This window comes from Mchenga conophoros, linkage group LG15 (genome assembly GCF_057382185.1).
Source record: "Mchenga conophoros isolate Kocher_MC1m ecotype Shallow Benthic linkage group LG15, M_conophoros_male_GT1.1, whole genome shotgun sequence".
In the NCBI taxonomy this organism is placed as follows: Eukaryota; Metazoa; Chordata; class Actinopteri; order Cichliformes; family Cichlidae; genus Mchenga; species Mchenga conophoros.
The window spans coordinates 2,991,630-3,009,654 of NC_140540.1; the positions used below are offsets into that span (position 1 = coordinate 2,991,630).

The 18,025-nt window shown below is 41.3% G+C and overlaps 1 protein-coding gene across 11 annotated transcripts in view; it reads right to left on the reverse strand.

Moving 5' to 3' along the window:
- The window catches only part of nrxn3b (neurexin 3b), a 321,992-nt gene that overhangs the window by 179,574 nt on the left and 124,393 nt on the right, over positions 1 to 18,025 (reverse strand). For 7 of the 11 annotated variants that reach the window (XM_085245861.1, XM_085245865.1, XM_085245862.1 and 4 more), the window contains 8 exons: positions 8,084 to 8,287; positions 6,474 to 6,500; positions 5,212 to 5,331; positions 4,709 to 4,821; positions 3,663 to 3,931; positions 3,105 to 3,295; positions 2,162 to 2,335; positions 1,349 to 1,375 (listed from right to left, as the gene is read on the reverse strand). In XM_085245861.1, coding sequence (XP_085101987.1) covers positions 1,349 to 1,375; positions 2,162 to 2,335; positions 3,105 to 3,295; positions 3,663 to 3,931; positions 4,709 to 4,821; positions 5,212 to 5,331; positions 6,474 to 6,500; positions 8,084 to 8,287 — 1,125 coding nt within the window. The remainder of the gene's footprint in view (positions 1 to 1,348; positions 1,376 to 2,161; positions 2,336 to 3,104; positions 3,296 to 3,662; positions 3,932 to 4,708; positions 4,822 to 5,211; positions 5,332 to 6,473; positions 6,501 to 8,083; positions 8,288 to 18,025) is intronic. The other 4 variants (XM_085245866.1, XM_085245871.1, XM_085245864.1 and 1 more) reach the window with 3 other exon arrangements.

Genomic DNA, 18,025 nt, shown 5'->3' on the forward strand with positions numbered 1-18,025 from the left:
GTCATTTCCTTGACAAATACTTGCGAGAGAATACACGGCGAACACTGGATACACTGGACAGACGGAATTCACGAAGAGAAAACGGAAAGAGTACTCGAGAACACGCAGTGCATATCCTCGTGTATGCACTTCAGTCAGACAGGAGTTGAGGAGGGTATTCAAAGTCAAACTGGATGTGTGTTTGCTATTCCTCTACACGCCACACATAGCTCTTACTTTTGAATACTTTTACTGAGAGGGAATGCAGATAAGGACAAGCGCACAGCATAGATAACGAGATAAACAACCCCCCCACCCCCACCCCGTGAGAGTCTAGACAGACAAAAGGGGGGGGGGAAAAAACTTGACAGTAACCCTTCTGATAACCGTAGAGAAACAAACAAAATTAAATAAAGCAAAAATTAAATAAACAGTCCAAATACATGGCAGACAAATGCAAGTAAACACAGTTTAAGAGCAGTTGTCTTGTGCAAGACAATGTGAAAAGAAGGAGAAGAAGACATCTGAGGTGGAATAAACAGAGCAAGTTTGCCAGCTGAAAGTGCATTTACTGTGTAATGGACAGTAACGGTGGTCAACCAGGCAACCCAGAGACCGCACGGGCACGAGCGGCTCATCAGCGCGAATCAAACACATCGGTGCTTGTTTTGTTAGAGATGGAGGATTTTGCTGAACTCCAGTGTTGTGGCAGCAGGCTGCTTCCTCTCTGGAAAAAAATAATAGCAACACTCATCTGGGTAAAGCAGCAGATGTGATGGATTTTTTATTTTAAAAAAAAAATGGAGACAGAAAGAGAGGTCTGATCCATCAGCGGCACACTGAGTGTTTAGATGTGCTGCGACAGCCTCTTTCTGCTGTCTGCGCCAGCCTGCAATGTGTCACAACTGGCATTTTTATTCAAGAACACAGCACTCCCACAAACTGTCTGCCTCTGCTTTTAACCAGACTTTTGGACCGTCGACACGAGTCCATCACTTATCTGACCCGATCTGTTTACTCCCTTTAATTACACGTGCGCTCCAAGTCGCTGCGCAACGTTATCAGATGTGTTCCTGAAAGAAGCCGAGTTTGCCAGTTTCTGCTACATATCTGATCAGATGTGGTTACAATCACACTGCTGCCGCGCTGTGGTATAAAAAAGTACAAATAATTTAAAAAGTAATAATTTAACACTTGCTTGATTACTCATTTTTGCCCTGCCAGCATTCTCTGTCTATTTTTTTCAGAGAGCAAGCCACCTCTGCAGCACACAAAGGGGTCCTTATTGCCATGGTGACACCCACGATGCATTGCACACAGCAGACTTTCAGGCGAGCAGGCCTCCGTGAGGCGGAGTTTAACCCTCTACCTTGCAGGTCGGCTTTGGTGAAACCAACTTTGTTAGCGCAGAAAGAAAAATAACAAACAGAACAGAGCAGAGCGGAAAACAAGAGTAGAGGTTAGTGGGGAGCAGCATCGTTAGTGTTCTTAAAACTTGTACAAGTTTGTTACTGTGGCAGCAGGCGAGGGGCGCTGACTGGTTTTTTTTTAGTGAGGGCTGAGCTGCTTAAAAATAAAGGTGTTAAATTATACGAGTTCACCATAATGGCAGTGTTTGTTATCTTAATCTTCTGCTGCCCTCTAGAGGAAATGTGTTGTAACCTTTTCCATATGCATGAATAATCAATTCCATTTCAATACAGTTGAAGCATTAGCATGGGAAAATGTATTTATTAAGCACTCAATTTATAGATATAGGTCAAAAGAGCTATGGGTTGTTTTACTGTAAAAAATACAACCTTGGCAGCAGCTCGTTTATATTTTGTAACAGCAATACGTTAGTTTAGCCTTAGGACGTGAATTTTAGGAGGAAAAGTGCTCGGTTTAAATGAGTTACAATGTAAAGCAATCTAGAATTGTTCCTGAGGTTACAACATATTGTTATCATTAAATATACGAATGCAACACAAAAGCTCAGAAAGCTGATATTAGATAAACAGACTGACAAATTCTACTCCAAGTATTATCCTAAAATGTGACAAATACCTGGCAAAGGAAAGCAGAATGAGGATTAACGGTGCCAGCAAATGGCTTTAGGGGGGGCTACAGAAGAGCTCTCTAATTAGTCTAATAAATCTCACGCAGCAGGTCAGGAATCTCCTATGCTGTAGGCCATCTGTACCTTCACAGCCGCGCTCGATCTGCCCGCTGCGGAAAAGGGCGTCGCTGATGAGGTCTGGCAGACGGCCGTTGAGGTCAACCGAGGCCAGGCAGCCCTGGAAGCCCTCCCGAGAAACCACCAGCTTGGGGAGATTCTGATACATGTTAGGTCCCAAACCTCCAATAAACAGGTCGCCTGAAAATTGAGGAAAATATGCGATTACATCACTGTTGTTTACTTTCTTGCCGAGAGGAAGAGTGGTACGATTTGTCATATAGTGTCACTATTTAGCTCCAGCCAGCAATTGTGGGCTGACTTTGTCTAAATGTAATGAAATACACATAAAATACTTGAAAAACATAATTTTTTTTAGCATATCCACAAGATATTCCAGGACGTTACTGGTGCAGGTTAAAAGAATAATCTGATATTGAACTGTTTTGATACAATTCATTTACAAACCTTTTTTGGATTAAAAGTAACTCTAGGTTCAGGTAACCCCTGACTCATAGTATAGAGCAGCGGTCTCCAACCTTTTTTGTGCCACGGACCGGTTTATGCCCGACAATATTTTCACGGACCGGCCTTTAAGGTGTCGCGGATAAATACAACAAAATAAGACTAGTACCAGTACCGAAAAAAAGAAGATTTATTCATAACACACGTGAAAAGACCCAGGAAAACCGAGTAAACGATAAAAACGAAAACAAAATAACGCTGAAAACCGATAAAAACCCTGAAAACCAGACATTTCACACCTGAGCCTCAACTCTCGCAGCCCGGTACCAAACGACTCACGGACTGGAACCGGTCCGAGGCCCGGGGGTTGGGGACCGCTGGTATAGTGTATATACTTATGTGAGTAAACTGTTCATTTGTGCTTTTATTTACTTGCTATTTACCTTAGATGAAGACATAATGTTATTTCAGGTGAAAAAGCTGATGAAAAGGTGAGATCAGGTACCTTTGAGGTCCAGATTCTTGGCTCCGTTGACATTCTGGGTGACTGACTTTGCGTCCACCTTGAGCGTGTGTGTGTTGGAAGCGTCTCGGGTAATGACCACATTGTGCCACTGGTTATCATTCAGTGGGTTGTCACTGTTTCCTTTCAGCAGACTGGGCCCATTTCCCAGGTCGAAGACATAGTGAATAAATCTGGCAGAGAAGAAGAAAGAGCAGATGAACACATCAGTATTTGGGGAGGGGGGTATTTTGTGTGTGCACTAGGTCTCTTTTTATCTTGCAATAGGGATTAAATTTTAATGGAAAAACTCTCACAATCACCTCACGTTGCTCTGACACTAATCGGAGTTAAACTGACAGAGAAAACAATCTTCTTCCCAGCACAATCGTGTTTATGTGCAAAAGGAGATTTGGGATCAATTTGTTTGGGCTTCTCTGTTAAATTCATAAAGCCTTAAGGTACCAACTGTACCCACATCAGCCCTGCTATTTAAAATGTATAATCCATATCTGGACTCCAACTGCTGAATAAAACATGAACACGGCTCGTCCCACTCACCCTTTAACCAGCTCCACGGCAATAAAGTCGTTCCCATCTCCGCTGTTGAAGATGATGAAACCGTCAGGTGAGGTGGTTTTGAACTGAAAGAAGAGGTGCATTGTGGTATACGCCTGAAGAGTGGCCAAGCCCAGGTAGCTGCCCTTAGTCTTGAAAGTCACGGGGTCGGCGATGATGAAACGCATGCCGAAGCGAGCGTTGAGTTCGCAGAAGTCGATGTCGCCATTCTTGCACATATCAATGTACTGCATACCGTTGAACTTTAGGCTCTGGGGGAGAGATGGTGCTGTTATTACTACCTGTGAAGCACGACTGTGTAGTGAGCAAAACTGCCAAGAGACCTCAACCGAAGACTGGAGGAATCATAGCAAGTTAATAAACTCTAAAAACATACACAAGGAATAAAATATGACTGGTGTGGTTCTCACACAGCACTGACAGCAGACCTTACATTAATTATAGTGTGAAGAAAAGTACACCCTCTTCAAGTTCTAAAGTTTTACATATTAGAACATATTAAAAAATGTCATTAGCAGGTCTTAAAATGAGGTAAATAAAATCTACTAAACTGAAAAAACAAATCGAAATACACGTACACCCTCACCGCTACTTGCTGCTTCCATTGGAATGAACTTGACCCATAACAGCGACTCATAACATTAGACAGACAGATCATTTCTATAAAAGCAAAGATTTTAGCATTTTGACCAAAGTTTGCCCCAAAGTCTGACCTTCCCATCCTCAGAGCAACTACAAAAAACCCAGCAGCCTCAGTTAATATGTTCAGAGCTCCAAGTTCAGAGTAATAAAATAAAATTTATTTGGTAAATAAATTATGACAGAATAATGTAATATGTCATCTGTTGTTGAGGAGCTGGGTGGATGTGGGTTGCAAAGCGGCTTGCAGCCACCTATTGTGTCAGCTACATCATCTGCTATCAGCCTGCAAGCTATGCTTGATTTCCTCTCACAGATACATGCCGCTGCTGACTTTGAATTATATAATGAATAATACAGGACACGAGCTTCTGATAAGCTCTTAATACCTGCAGATGACCAATAAATGGTGAAGGAGCAGATGAAACAAAGCGTCTCTCAGTCAAGATACCCGTCTCCACGTTGTTGAACTCGAGACGAGTGTGATCACCCGCCATCTGACCTGGGAGGGAAGAGAAAGGAAAAAGAGGCAAAGGGAATGACCCAGCAGCAGGAAGCGAGACGCCCTGGTTGTGTGGATAATGAATGCCAGTGGAACAAAATGAAAAAAACTCTCATACCCAGCACGACTTACTTCCAGGATATTCATAATTTACAATGTTTTGGATGAGTAATACTAGGAATAAAAGCAACAGGCATGCCTTTTCCAGTGAAGAAAGGCATAATTCTTCACACTATGTGTAATTTCTATGTAAACTGTTCATGAAACGAAATCAGCAGTAGAAATAAAAGCACATTATTCAGCCCAACAAACAAAGAAAAAAGATGCGAGATCATGTACGTTTGGTATATCTCAGCAAAACAATAAAGAAATGCATTACAAGAGCGTTACCTTCCGCCATGTCGTCATCCACAGTGAGTTTGAAGTTTTTACCGCGGCGGACCACTCGCACTGAGTGCCACTCATTGTCGTTGAGCTTTTGTCCAGCATAAAGAACCTCAGGGCCCTTGCCTGAAGATGAGGGTTAGTTAGTGAAGGGACAGCGGGGATGGCACAAGCATAAACCAAATCTTTGTTTTCATAAATAAAGTAATTCAATTTCAAACCAAGCATTCTTCCTCGCGACATACAGATAACATCTCCTCCATCTGAGCTTTAAGTGAGATTAGAGGTACTCAAACAAAAAAGAAAATACTTACAAAAAATCTGCTTTGTTTTTCACAGCAGAGGAAAAAAGTTATTCAAACTGGCAGCAATGCTGTTACTCATACAAAGACTCAGTGTTTTTTCTAGTGTTCAATCATTTTTAAATTTACACTTTGCCAGAAACACACTTTTTATTGTGACTTTTAATTGAGCGCTTTAGTTTGAAGTAATTCATCCAAGTAACCACGAGGGGGCAATGCAGCCCCATCGAGCCGATGAAGAGGCCAGAGCGGCTGATTCAGAGCAGAGTCTGCTGCATTGTGGCTGCTGGTTCAATCCAAATTTCAATTGGTGATTTTATTATCCTGAACATATCTGATCATAAATGCACAAACCTAACAATGCTTCATTATATTCACTATTTACTATAATAAGAACTACATATACAGCTGCAGCTATCAACGTAAAGGGCATCTATAATGTAGCACTTCAGTACAGACACACACACACACACAGCTGAAGGACTCTTTGTGTTCTGTCTTTTGTCCTTTCTACAAGACTGTGAGCACTTTGAAAGTATTGGTCCTTTTAATGAATAACAGCATGACTTCTGACACCAGCTGTACTTCGCATTATAAACCCATATTCTGCAGTATGTGTTAAATAAGAAGAACAGGAAAAAGAGACACTGCAATCTATTACGGGGTAATTGAGAAACAATACAGCCCACAAAGTCTGAAAGTGCAAAAGACGAGTAGATACAAACCGACAAAAACCATTTACAACTAGTGTCTGAATTAAATTGGAAACATGGGCCATTTAACATATATAGAGCACATTAAGTCTGATTTGCATAGCTTTGAACTTTGGCTATACCCCCCTTTTATCTGAGAAATCCTCTTTTCAGTCCCCTGCATTCACACATCCCTGCCTCTACATCTAGCACACAGGCTACAATCAAACATTGACTGAAGGAAGAAGGCTGCAGAAGAAGAATGTTGACTTACTGGTGTTACAGTTTATCCTGACACAGTCTAGATGGGGAGGGGAGAATAAGTGACAGATGAAATCGCATCCTTCAAGGTTACAGCTGCAGACATCCAAGAGCAAAAAAAGCCACCTTCCGGGGACGGTCACATGACACTGGCGACCATTTTAGCTTAGCTGGCGACTGACATTAAGCGTTTCTATATTAGCATTGGAAAAGTAATCCCCAGTCCAATTCTTTTAATCAGTATTACTGTACCCCAGCAATATTGGACCAACACGGGTCAATATTACTGCTCTGGATAAACCATCTGAAGCTTTTTATTCTCCATTTTTAAACCTGTGTCATTTCCCCCCTAAAAACCCATCATGTTTCAAAATGGTCACTTGCAACTTATTGGCCACATCGATTTTGCAACCCAGCACCCAGAGTCCAAAATACTGTACTAGTTGTATGAAACAAAGCCGTTTTAGATGGCACGCCAGGAGAAGAAGAATCTTAGATTCAAATCCACACCTAAGGGGGAAAACTGAGCCTGTGATGGTCAGGTGCGGGTTGAAATCCATGTGACCAGGCTGGTCATGTGCCGTCAACCGCAACAGAAAAGTGGGTGCAAACAGCCTCGTGCCACTCAGCACCAACACCACACAGAGGCCTTAAGACCCCCCCTTTCAGAGGATCCTACGCAAGTTGTGGAAAATGAGCTACATGAGTTAAACTGAATTTTCAATAACACTGGATTCAGATTCAAACATAAACTAGAAATGACCAAGAAAATTCTCTACAAATGTTCTATACTTTTAGCTTTTATTATGTTCAAATACTTTACCAGAAGACATATTCTTTCTGTCAAGTCTATCTCTTCCAGCCTTACTGGTATAAAGGCCTGCACTCTACTTAAATGTACCACTCGTGCCACCATCTGCAGGCGAGCTAGGTGCCGTGGCATCGGGCTGTTTGCCAGACGGGCCGCAGGCTCTGGGCCTTTGAAGGGGTGAGTGCCATCTTTGAACAAGGCATGGGAGATGCCAGCTAGACCAAGGGTTACTAATGGATGGAGGGAAACATGAACCTGCTATCATGAGGGAAATCAAATCAAATAAAACGGACAAAGAAACAAACCACATGATAAAAATGCAAACTATCAGGGCAGCACTACAATGCAGTAACGCCTACCTGCAGTTGAGAATAGATGGCAGAAGATAAAGTGAAGTGTTTGTGTATTTGAATTAACGCATGTGTCAGAGATGCCATCTATTGAAATCATTCAAAAGTGAAATGTGTGTCTTTGGAAAGAAAATCCATTTGTGCACAATAATGGGCATGACTAAAGTGATCTACGACCAGTTCAAAAGATGTGCTGCGGTGCATGGATAAGTGTGTTAAGAGTTAGACTGATGGATATAAAATCTACAAAGACATCTTCGCAACAAGGCATAAAAACTTACAGTCCAGGCAAGTCAAAAACAATCCATGCAACTACAAAGACAAACTACAAAACGGGTTTAGTATGTGTTAGGTCTGAGAGAAGGTCTGGACCATAAAGAAAATCTTTACAAAAAGAACAGAAATACCGAAACAGGAAGGCCACCCCAGGAACTGGAAGAGAGGTGACGGCTAATACGATACCTAGGTTGACCGTCAGCTTGACCCTTCCGCTGTCCAACTCGAGCCGCAGCGTGTCTGCAGATTCACGAGACGTGGCGGCCATGAGCAGGCCGAACGCTCGCTGGGACATGAAGCGGAGGGAGACGTCTTCAGCCTCAGTGTGGATGATGTTAGGTATCACCACCTTCATATACATGCTCCCGTCATAAGACAATATTGACGCCTCTGTGGGGAAAAAAAATACACGAGAAAGCTCAAATGCTGATCTCAACTCGGCATAAATATTAATTACACCTTTAATTAGCGGGTTTAATTTAATTAGCAAAAGTGACACGGGCAAGCGCGTGGGTGCAAAAACAAGAGATAACATGATAAATGGCACAAATCAAATCATTCCATATGTTTCACCTCCTTCAGACAGCTGTTTATGCACCAGGAGATGAAATCTACAAAAAAAAAAACAAAAACGTGTGCCCTGAAAGTAAACAAATACAGTGAGAGAAATATTTATTTAATCCCGGCATGAATTTGTAAGATTGCTCACAAAGAAATGAACAATTTCTAATGTTTATGGCAGTTTCATTTTAATGGAGAGAAACACAATATGAACCGAAAATCTAGAAAATCAAATTACATAAAGGATATGAATTGATTTGCAGGTCACTGACTGCTTAATAATTGGAGCAGAAAACTGTGTTGGCAAGGACATTTCTTGTAGTTTTTCAGTAACTACAAGAAATGTAGTAGGAAGTATGTTTTGGGTCATTGTCATGTTGGATTTACATCCATCTTCAGTGCTGTCTCTGACGGAAAAAGGTTCTCATCCAAGATTTACAAGGCCTCTTCCACTGGTTCCTGAGTGCGATGAAGTCATCCTGTACCTTTAGCAGAAAAACAGCCCCAAAGCATAATCTTTCCCCCTCTGTGCTCGACTGTGACGATGGTGTTCTGACCACAGCACTTTCTCACAAGCCTTGTCTGAATCATACCAAGTTCGAGTTCACTGGAAAATGTAAAGACAGGTCTATCCATTAAGCAGGAGGACCTTGCAGATACTGAAAGATTGCGATCTTCTTGCTGATGATCTTGTAGTCCACTCCAGCCTTGTGCAGGTCTACAATCTTGTCTCATTGGTTTGAGGAGGTTGGAATGGAAGAAACCGATTCTGTGGACACCCAGTTTTCTTGGTTTTTGGTTGATATACCCCACTAAGCATGGTCTGTTATGAAAAGAGCATCCACTTTAAAATTTGGAACAGGAATCCTTGCATGCGCTCATTTTTTGGAACTAAGACACACACACACGTCCCTCATGCCTAGTTGCAGCTGTAGTTGCTGTAGTTATCATCCATCAGCTGACAAGTCAGTGTCACACACATGCTGCTCAGACTGCAGAAAATTAAATCATCATGCTACTTCCTCCTTTCCCCGGCAACTCCCCACTATGTGCGCTAGCTAGATGATGCCTTTACTTTCATCACAGGATCTCGTTTTGTAAATGTAAAATCAGTCATATGCTAACATCATATAAAAGCTGCCGTTCCGTGCTAAATAATATAAAATATTTTGCAGTTAAATAGAGACAATACAAACAGGGTTTGATGGCTGCTGGGCCACACTGTTCTGTTTCTATTCTTTTGAGAAAGCCTGAGTGAGTGTGGTGGAGAAAGAGGAAGACTGTCAGCAGAGTGGAAGCCTCTTGGGGAGAGAGAGACAGATTAAAAAGGGTATCCAACCATGAAATACCTGTTTTGACACCTCAGCTTTTAAAAGAAAAAATAGCCCTGTGGCCTAAGAAATGCACCACCATTTGGCTGTGTGTGTGTGTGTGTGTGTGTGGGGTCACACCACAGACGGTTTGTACATGTAAACGATGAAATCTCCCTTGTCACGTACTGTGTTCAACTACAGACTAAGGTGCCATTTCCAGGTCGATATTTAGAGGCGAATGTTTACCCATGCAAAAGGTAATGCATTATAAGTAATATTGGATTTTTCCTCACCTAAATGTCAAAATTTGTGTGATGTGTTGCAAAATTCATGTATAAGCAGTGTGAAATCACTCAACCATTCATCCCACCAAACAGCACACTGCTATAAAAATCCCACTTTCGTCTGTGTTGCTCTTAGGGCTGTTGTAAAAATCTATTCTATGAACAAGCTGTCGACTGTGTGGGTACAGTAGCCTGGAGGATAATGAAACCTTGGCTCAACATTGTTCTTCCCAATTTTAAATTGCCCTGGCTCCCTACCTCTTCGTATCTCCTCTGCTCTCTTGTGTGTACACATAAAAAACACATCCACACATGCATACGTACCACATAGGATGTCGTAACTAGCAGTGCATGTATTGATTTGTGAGCCAGGTCTGGTCCTGGTCTCACAGTAGAAGGGAAAAAAGTAAATAAAATGAGGTGAGAATAAATCTGCAACCAGGGAGAACATAAAAAGCACCCTTTGAAACAAACTATGATGTCCACTCTGGAGTTGAAACAGATTTAGTTTGGAAGTTTTTCCCAGATGTTTGCAGATATGGCAGTGGGATGCTATGGAGCCATTATTAAAAGTGAACATGTTACTTAGTGAACAACTTTCTTTTCTTTTTCTTTTTCTCTTTCTCTTTAATTGCAAGGTCTGAAATAGAGTTCTGTTGGATTCTGCCCCGCTGGAACCAATAAGTGGCAGAAATACACAACAGACAACAGTGAAGAAAACTGCACAGTTATGCTGATGTGTGTTCTTCCCAACCACATGGAGATAGGCCTAAATAACATTTTGACATTACAGCCGTAATTGACGTTTCGTAGACATGTGACCATGCGCCATTATTTACATGTGACAATCATGGTGATAGTGCAGCATCAAATGAATAAGGTCCCCAGTCACACAGGCATAGATGTCAGTCTGCGAACTCTTGGCAACCAATATTTGCTTGAGAAAAAATGTGTATTTCCTCACTGGCTGGCAAAAACCTCCTGATTGCTCTGTTTGCTAGCTAGCTATTGCTGCTAGCTTGCCAGCTAGTCTCTGAGCTGTAAGGAGTGAAAAATGAATAAAAAATAAGAAATAAAGACAGATTACCTTTTTTTTTAAAGACGCTGACTGCAGCAATTGAGGCTGAGCTTTTACTAGAAAGTAAACCTTCTCTATTTCCAGATTGCGTCACACTTTTTCAAGTTGTACTACTTCTAAGGTAGTAGCGAGTAGGCGATATAAACGATATATGATAGAAACAATAAATTTGGCCAACGATAGAGATTTTGACTCTATCGCGATAGCGCATGTTGATGATGTCATCAAGCTGCGCCTGTTTTGGTCGAAAGTATCCCAGCGATAGCCGCTGAAAAACCATTATCATTTGCAAATTATGCAGACAGTCATAGCAAAGACATGAAGCACTTTTGAAATATGGGGAAAGCCAAAAACTGCGCTTCCTCCACTTCTGTAACGTTGATTCATGAATGTTGAATTCTCTCTCAGCTGCTCTATTCCCATGTTGTTGCAGTATATTAATAACTAACCTCGTATTGTGGATGAATGATCTCAGTTGTTCTCCTGACTGTGGTGGTAGCAGAGCTATAACGTTTTAATTAGTTTCAGAAATCTCTCAGCCAGAACATGGTATGTCATAGTTAGGTCTTGTGTTTAGGTGGAAACTAGCGAGCTAACTTCCTGCTAACTTCTAACTCCGTTAAATTTAATAACTTCTGTTTTCATGGATGTAAAACTTAATTGTTACACCTGGTAAAGCAGCAACGCTGATGATTTAATTAAAGATGAAAGAATTTAGACCGTTTTTAACTCTCAGTGTTCGTTTGACTTTGGGACCTGAAATGGACGCAGTTTTGGACCCAGATTACTCCGCGAAGCTCCTCACCACGGCAGCCATAATGCTCTGACAATCAGCAGTGCTGCTTACCAAAGTTGTACTAAAACATTTTTTAACAGATTTCTGCACGCCCAAATCGGTTAGAGGTCAGTAAGCACAACCAGAATTCATACATAAGGCACACTCTCGATTTTTGAGAAAATTAAAGGATTTTAAGTGCGCCTTATAGTGTGGAAAATACGTTATACAGAAGAAAAGAATAAATGACGATATATATCGTTACCACACATGCTTCAAATTATATCGCGATATAAATTTTAGGCCATATCGCCCAAGTAGCGAGCATAAAAAAGTAGAAGCAACTGTGGCAAATGCCAATACATTTTTGATGCAGCACCTCCTTCAGCCAGTGACAGCCAGTGACAGCCAGCCACTTCCAGGAACCATAGCCAACCAGTCAGGGGATGCACATTTTCCCAATTGACTGGCTGTTCTATTGCCTTCAATATGGTTGACAGCTGTCGAGCAAAGCGACCATGATGCCACCTGAGAAACTTCAATAGCTTTAATTTGGTCTTGCACAATCTTTCCACTCTATTTTTCGACTGTAAGAACAGAGCAATACAGTTTCAACAGAAGAGGCAGAGATATGTGCACACATGCATTCATGTTGATCTATACTGACTAGCATAATGACTAGCTTAGTACATCTGGCATGGATCGCTTGCTGGCAATTCACAATGCTGCCCCTTTGCCAGCCTGCTGTTTTCAGGAGTCAGTTTAAAACTGTCACCTTCACACAGAAGTCTTTCCAGTCAGGCCACATTCCTTCAACATCCCTCCTCAGCTCCCACTCTTATGTCAAAAATGGAAAAACTATACTCAGTCCCTCACAGAAATGCTTTGACTGTGTTCGCTGTGTGGATTCCTCCAAAAGTCAACTACAGACGTATCCGTTTATGTAAGTGTTTGGCTAATGCTGCTGGCACCAGTTCTGCTTTGATGCATTATGAATTTTTAATTTTTGCACTGCTTGAAATGAAAGCGTTCCGTTAATTTTTCACATTCTTTTATTTCACGTCTTCTTTTATTTTGTTTTCTATTGCATTGCATTCTGGTTTTGTCAGCTGCACATTTCTGTCATGCACATTGTGGGCCCTATTGCTTGCGTGTATAAAAACACTAATGCAGGGAATCATGAACGTCACTACAAAATTTCATGGTTATCTGAGGTTTTAAGTGAGCAATTGGCAGACCCACCGTTACTATCCCTTCCTTGTGCCACAATATTAGCATGACTGAAAGAGCCTTTAAATCACCACATTTTATTTGCTTTGCCTTTTGTTCATCTGTTCCAGCAGTTCTAATTATTCACTGTCCATATCTTTCTCCACCTGTCAATCATGTATGTATGTAAATGCAATACAAAATTCTGTAAACCCTAAACCTATGAATATTTTGGACTAGACAACAGAACCCTTTTTGTGTTATCTACTCTAACATGAATCAATCTTATCTGGCTCGGGATTGTGTTAAATTGTTTCCACTGACTTTGAAATTATGTTTCAAAGTCCAGCTTTTAGTTGACTGTTTGCTGTGTTTTATTCCCACTGTCCCAAGGTCTTTAGCTGCACTGAGAGGCAGAAAAGCCTTACCCAAAGAAAGGCTGGGCTCATTTTAAAGATGTCCACCTGCTTAGATTGGAACTACTGAGGATAGGTCCAAGAGGGGAAAAGGGGAAAAGACACAAATAGAATAAAGTGCAAACTCCCAAGATAACTGACAGCGTGTGACTGACAGGAGAAAATTCCTGCCTCTCAGTCATTCAGCACTTTCAAGTAATAATGGTGGTCCAACTGACCTATACCGTAACACATAACAGCAGCAAGAGGCACTGACCAAAAATGTTCACTTATTCATTGTAATCTCAACATCAGCCAATAGCTCAGCTCATATCCTTTAGCTCCTCAAAGCTGCTGCATATCTGCAAGCCACTTTGCAACCCATGTTCACCCCTGTACTTCCTTTTCATGTTGTATCGGACTTAATCTGTGTGATGCGCACTCTGTTCTTTGCTGCTGCCTTTCAGCCTCAATGCATGAACATACTGGTGGACTATAACTTTTAACTACAGCAGTAGTGGAAGGAGCAAAATGTATTTTTTAAGACCAGCCTTGCAGCCGTACATGTTTTGGTCACTGAATTTTTATTCCACTTTTCAGCGTCCTCCTTTCTAGGTTCATACTGGTGTCCTGCCTCCAGCTCTGCAGTGCTGAACACATCTTCCTGTTCATAAAACAAAAGCCCCAAGTGGCACACTTCTGTGCTGTGGAACAGTCACCCTGCCTTTGTCAAACTGAACTTATTGGCGTGGGATGATATTTTTAACAAGGTGCAATGTTAAAGATTTTTTTTCCCTTTCAGGTGATGGGACGTCAGCATGTTCCATCAGCACCAAAGGGGTTAATGTGTCCAGGTTTAGATAAATAATGAGATTAAATATAACTGTGTTTCATCGTCTATTTTATTTTCCAAAGCTTTGAAATGGAGAGAACAACATGAGGTTAGACACAGCTGGGCCAACCTGTTTCATGTGTAGTTCTGTGTTAATGGTGTGCACGCACAAACCACTGGATGTCAGTGGATGCTCACAGGCAGATAACGACTGACATTTTTACTTTTAAGCCTTTGTTTTCTCCCGAGAGGTTCACCAGACTGCTTCCACTTCTCAGCACATCAAATCTCTCACAGATTTTTTTAGATCTCACCCAGCTCCGCCTCTTCCATGTGTGCAGGTTTATCATTCCAACAGGAACGAGCGCTAAACCTACAAAACCTGGTGTCAGGCTGTACGACATCAAAACTTCCTTTTCAATCCAATCCTCAGTCTTTGCAGCTGTTTATTTGTCTAACTAATGTATAACAGTAAGTTATGAGAACACTGTGGGATTCTGCAAAGCTCAAGTAGTTCCCTTTGCAAGAACAGAGTTAGGAAGAAGCGAAGAAGAAGCTGAACCAAACGCCACTTTAGAGGGTAAAAACCGAAAATATTCAGTCGACTTCTTCTATAATCACTGTCATTCACGCCAAGTGCAAAGCTAATAATGCGCATCAGTGAGATACTGCAGGTGACTGCACTCAATACAGCCACATGGTGAGTGTTGCAAACATGCGTGACTATACAGCATCAACGGCACGCACAATAGAGAGGCACAGTTGGAGCTACAGCGCGCTCTTCTCTGTAATTTTGTATTTCTTAAGAGAGATATCAGCGGCAATGAGGATGTCATTTCAGATGGTAATTAAGCCGCTGCTTGTCACTCTGTGTGTGTTTGTGTGTGCAACGTGTATGTGTGTGCTTTCCAATGAGCCCCGCACTTTACATAATTAGCAGTCCAACCGAAGCAGAAGACGGAGGAGGAGGAAAGCTATTAAGTGAAAAACTCCACAAATATTCACGGTATGGAGCGGGGAGTAAGCCAGGCAAATCTCTTCGGCACACTCGCGCGCACACAAACACATACACACATCAGTCCTTCTCAATCTGTTTTCTTCCTCTCCGTTTTGCCTCTCCCACCATTTCCATTATTTACTTGCCTCGGCTTTGTTGCGTTATCTAATCTTTTTTTTCCCCCCTAACGGAGTGACAAGTCTTTGCTTGATAAACAATCCAACAAGGGCCTTGACTGTCATTGTGGTGTTTCATGTGAATGCCTGTCAACTCTTCTCCTCCACTGCTGTAATTAAACCTATACTGAAAAAGGACAATCTTGACAAGACACAAATGAACAACTACAGGCCGATCTCAAATCTCCCATTTTTAAGTAAGATCATTGAAAAAGCAGTTTCTCAACAGCTCAATTACTTCTTAAAACAGAATAACTGCTATGATGCCTTCCAGTCAGGTTTTAGACAGAATCACAGCACTGAAACCGCTCTGACCAAAGTGTTTAATTACATATGTCTGAATATATACAGTGGAAAAATGTCAGTCTTAGTTTTACTGGATCTCAGTGCAGCATTTGATACAGTTGACCACAACCTATTACTCAAACGACTGGAGAACTGGGCAGGTCTCTCAGGAACTGCACTAAACTGGTTCAAAACATACTTAGAAAACAGGAAATACTTTGTATCAATAGGTAACTTCACATCTGAGCAGACAAGTATCACATGTGGAGTTCCCCAAGGTTCCATCTTGGGACCACCTCTGTTTAACATTTACATGCTCCCACTGGCACTGATTATAAAGAACAACAAAATGACTGGTTGTGCCACAATTTTCTCCAGCTAAACAAAAACAAAACTGAGGTAATAGTCTTTGGCGCCAAAGAAAAACGATTACAGGTCACCAGAGAACTTCAATCTATACATCTAAAAACCACAAACCAGGCGAGAAATTTGGGTGTAGTGATGGATGCAGACCTAAACTTAGAAAAACACATTAAGACAATAACAAAGTCAGCTTACTATCACCTCAAGAATATTTCTAGGATAAAAGATCTGATGTCTCAACAGGACCTGGAAAAACTAGTCCATGCATTCATCTTTAGTAGGCTTGATTACTGTAACAGCATCTTTACAGGTCTACCTAAAAAATCAGTCAGACAACTACAGCTCATTCAGAACTCTGCTGCTCGAGTCCTCACTAAGACCAAAAAAGTGGACCACATCAGTCCAGCTCTGAGGTCTTTACACTGGCTGCCTGTCCGTCAGAGGATAGACTTTAAAGTTCTGATGCTGGCCTATAAAGCTCTGAATGGTTTAGGACCAAAATACATCAGTGACCTCCTGACCCAGTATGAACCTTCCAGATCCCTCAGGTCATCTGGATCCGGTCTTTTATCAGTTCCCAGAGTCAGAACCAGACACGGAGAAGCTGCATTCAGCTTTTATGCTCCTTATATCTGGAACAAACTCCCAGAAAGCCTCAGATCAGCTGAAACACTCAGTTTATTTAAATCCAGGTTGAAGACTCACCTGTTCTCAGCTGCATTTGAATAAAGCACCAAATCCACACTTTTAAGCTTAAATTTCAAAACTTACATTTTAACTACTGATTTTTATCTACTGTTTTTTTAATCAATTTTAAATCATGCTTTTTATTTGTTTTTGTTCTTTAATGTCTCTGTAAAGCACTTTGAATCACCTTGTTGTTGAATTGTGCTATATAAATAAACTTGCCTTCTCTTGCTTTATACACACGTGCGTGCACGGGCACACAATGTAGAGCGTGCTGTCAAGAGTCTTTAAAGTTCAAAAATCATATCGTCATCCTGACAGCAAGGATAAGGACACTGATAAAGAATCTTACGGGCACTAAGTGTGTCTCAATGTGTTTTGCGCACATCCACAGCCGAGTGTTTGTGTACTCTATGTATGCATAAAATGCCTGCACTTGAAAGTAGAGAATCTTGGCTTCGGACATTATCCACAGCAATCCTCGCCATGTGATTCACTATTTGCACACGCACATAAAGTGCCGCTATAACCAGAACCATCAAAAATATCCCAACAGACAAGACTAGACTTTTAAAGGATGCTCTAGCTGAATAATCTCTGCAAAAGAAAAGAACAAAGCACTTTAAATAATTGAAATACTGTGCATTCATTAGGCTGATCAAGTATGAAGCTCTTAGTGTGTCCTTACATTAAGTCACAAAGTGTATCCAACAAAGTGACTTCAATCCTGTCGTTCCTGTTTGAATGTTTTACTACATGATACTTGGCTTCCCTTAAAGACCAAATGACCTTGGAAATATCACTGAGGGATTTTATAAGTGTGCTGATCTAAATGTCACTGATTACTTACAATAGTTACAATTAGTGTTTGTTTTAATGTCAAAATTTAGATGCATTGTGTTTCACTGTGTTACTTTATAAGAAAACTCCGCCTTCTACTAAATAAAGGAATACCGTTATGAAAGAAAAATAATTCACATGTTACACTTTAGTTCAGCTTAGAAGACTTGAAGCTTCAAGACCTGAACATTAAAGCCAAAACAGAGGAATTTAAACCTACACTCTTTTTAATGGCCACCAGGGGGCAGTACCTGTCATATAGACGCTGTATCAGATATACCCGTGTTGGCGTTGTTCCTCCATTATCATAACAATGTTGGTCCCAGATCAATA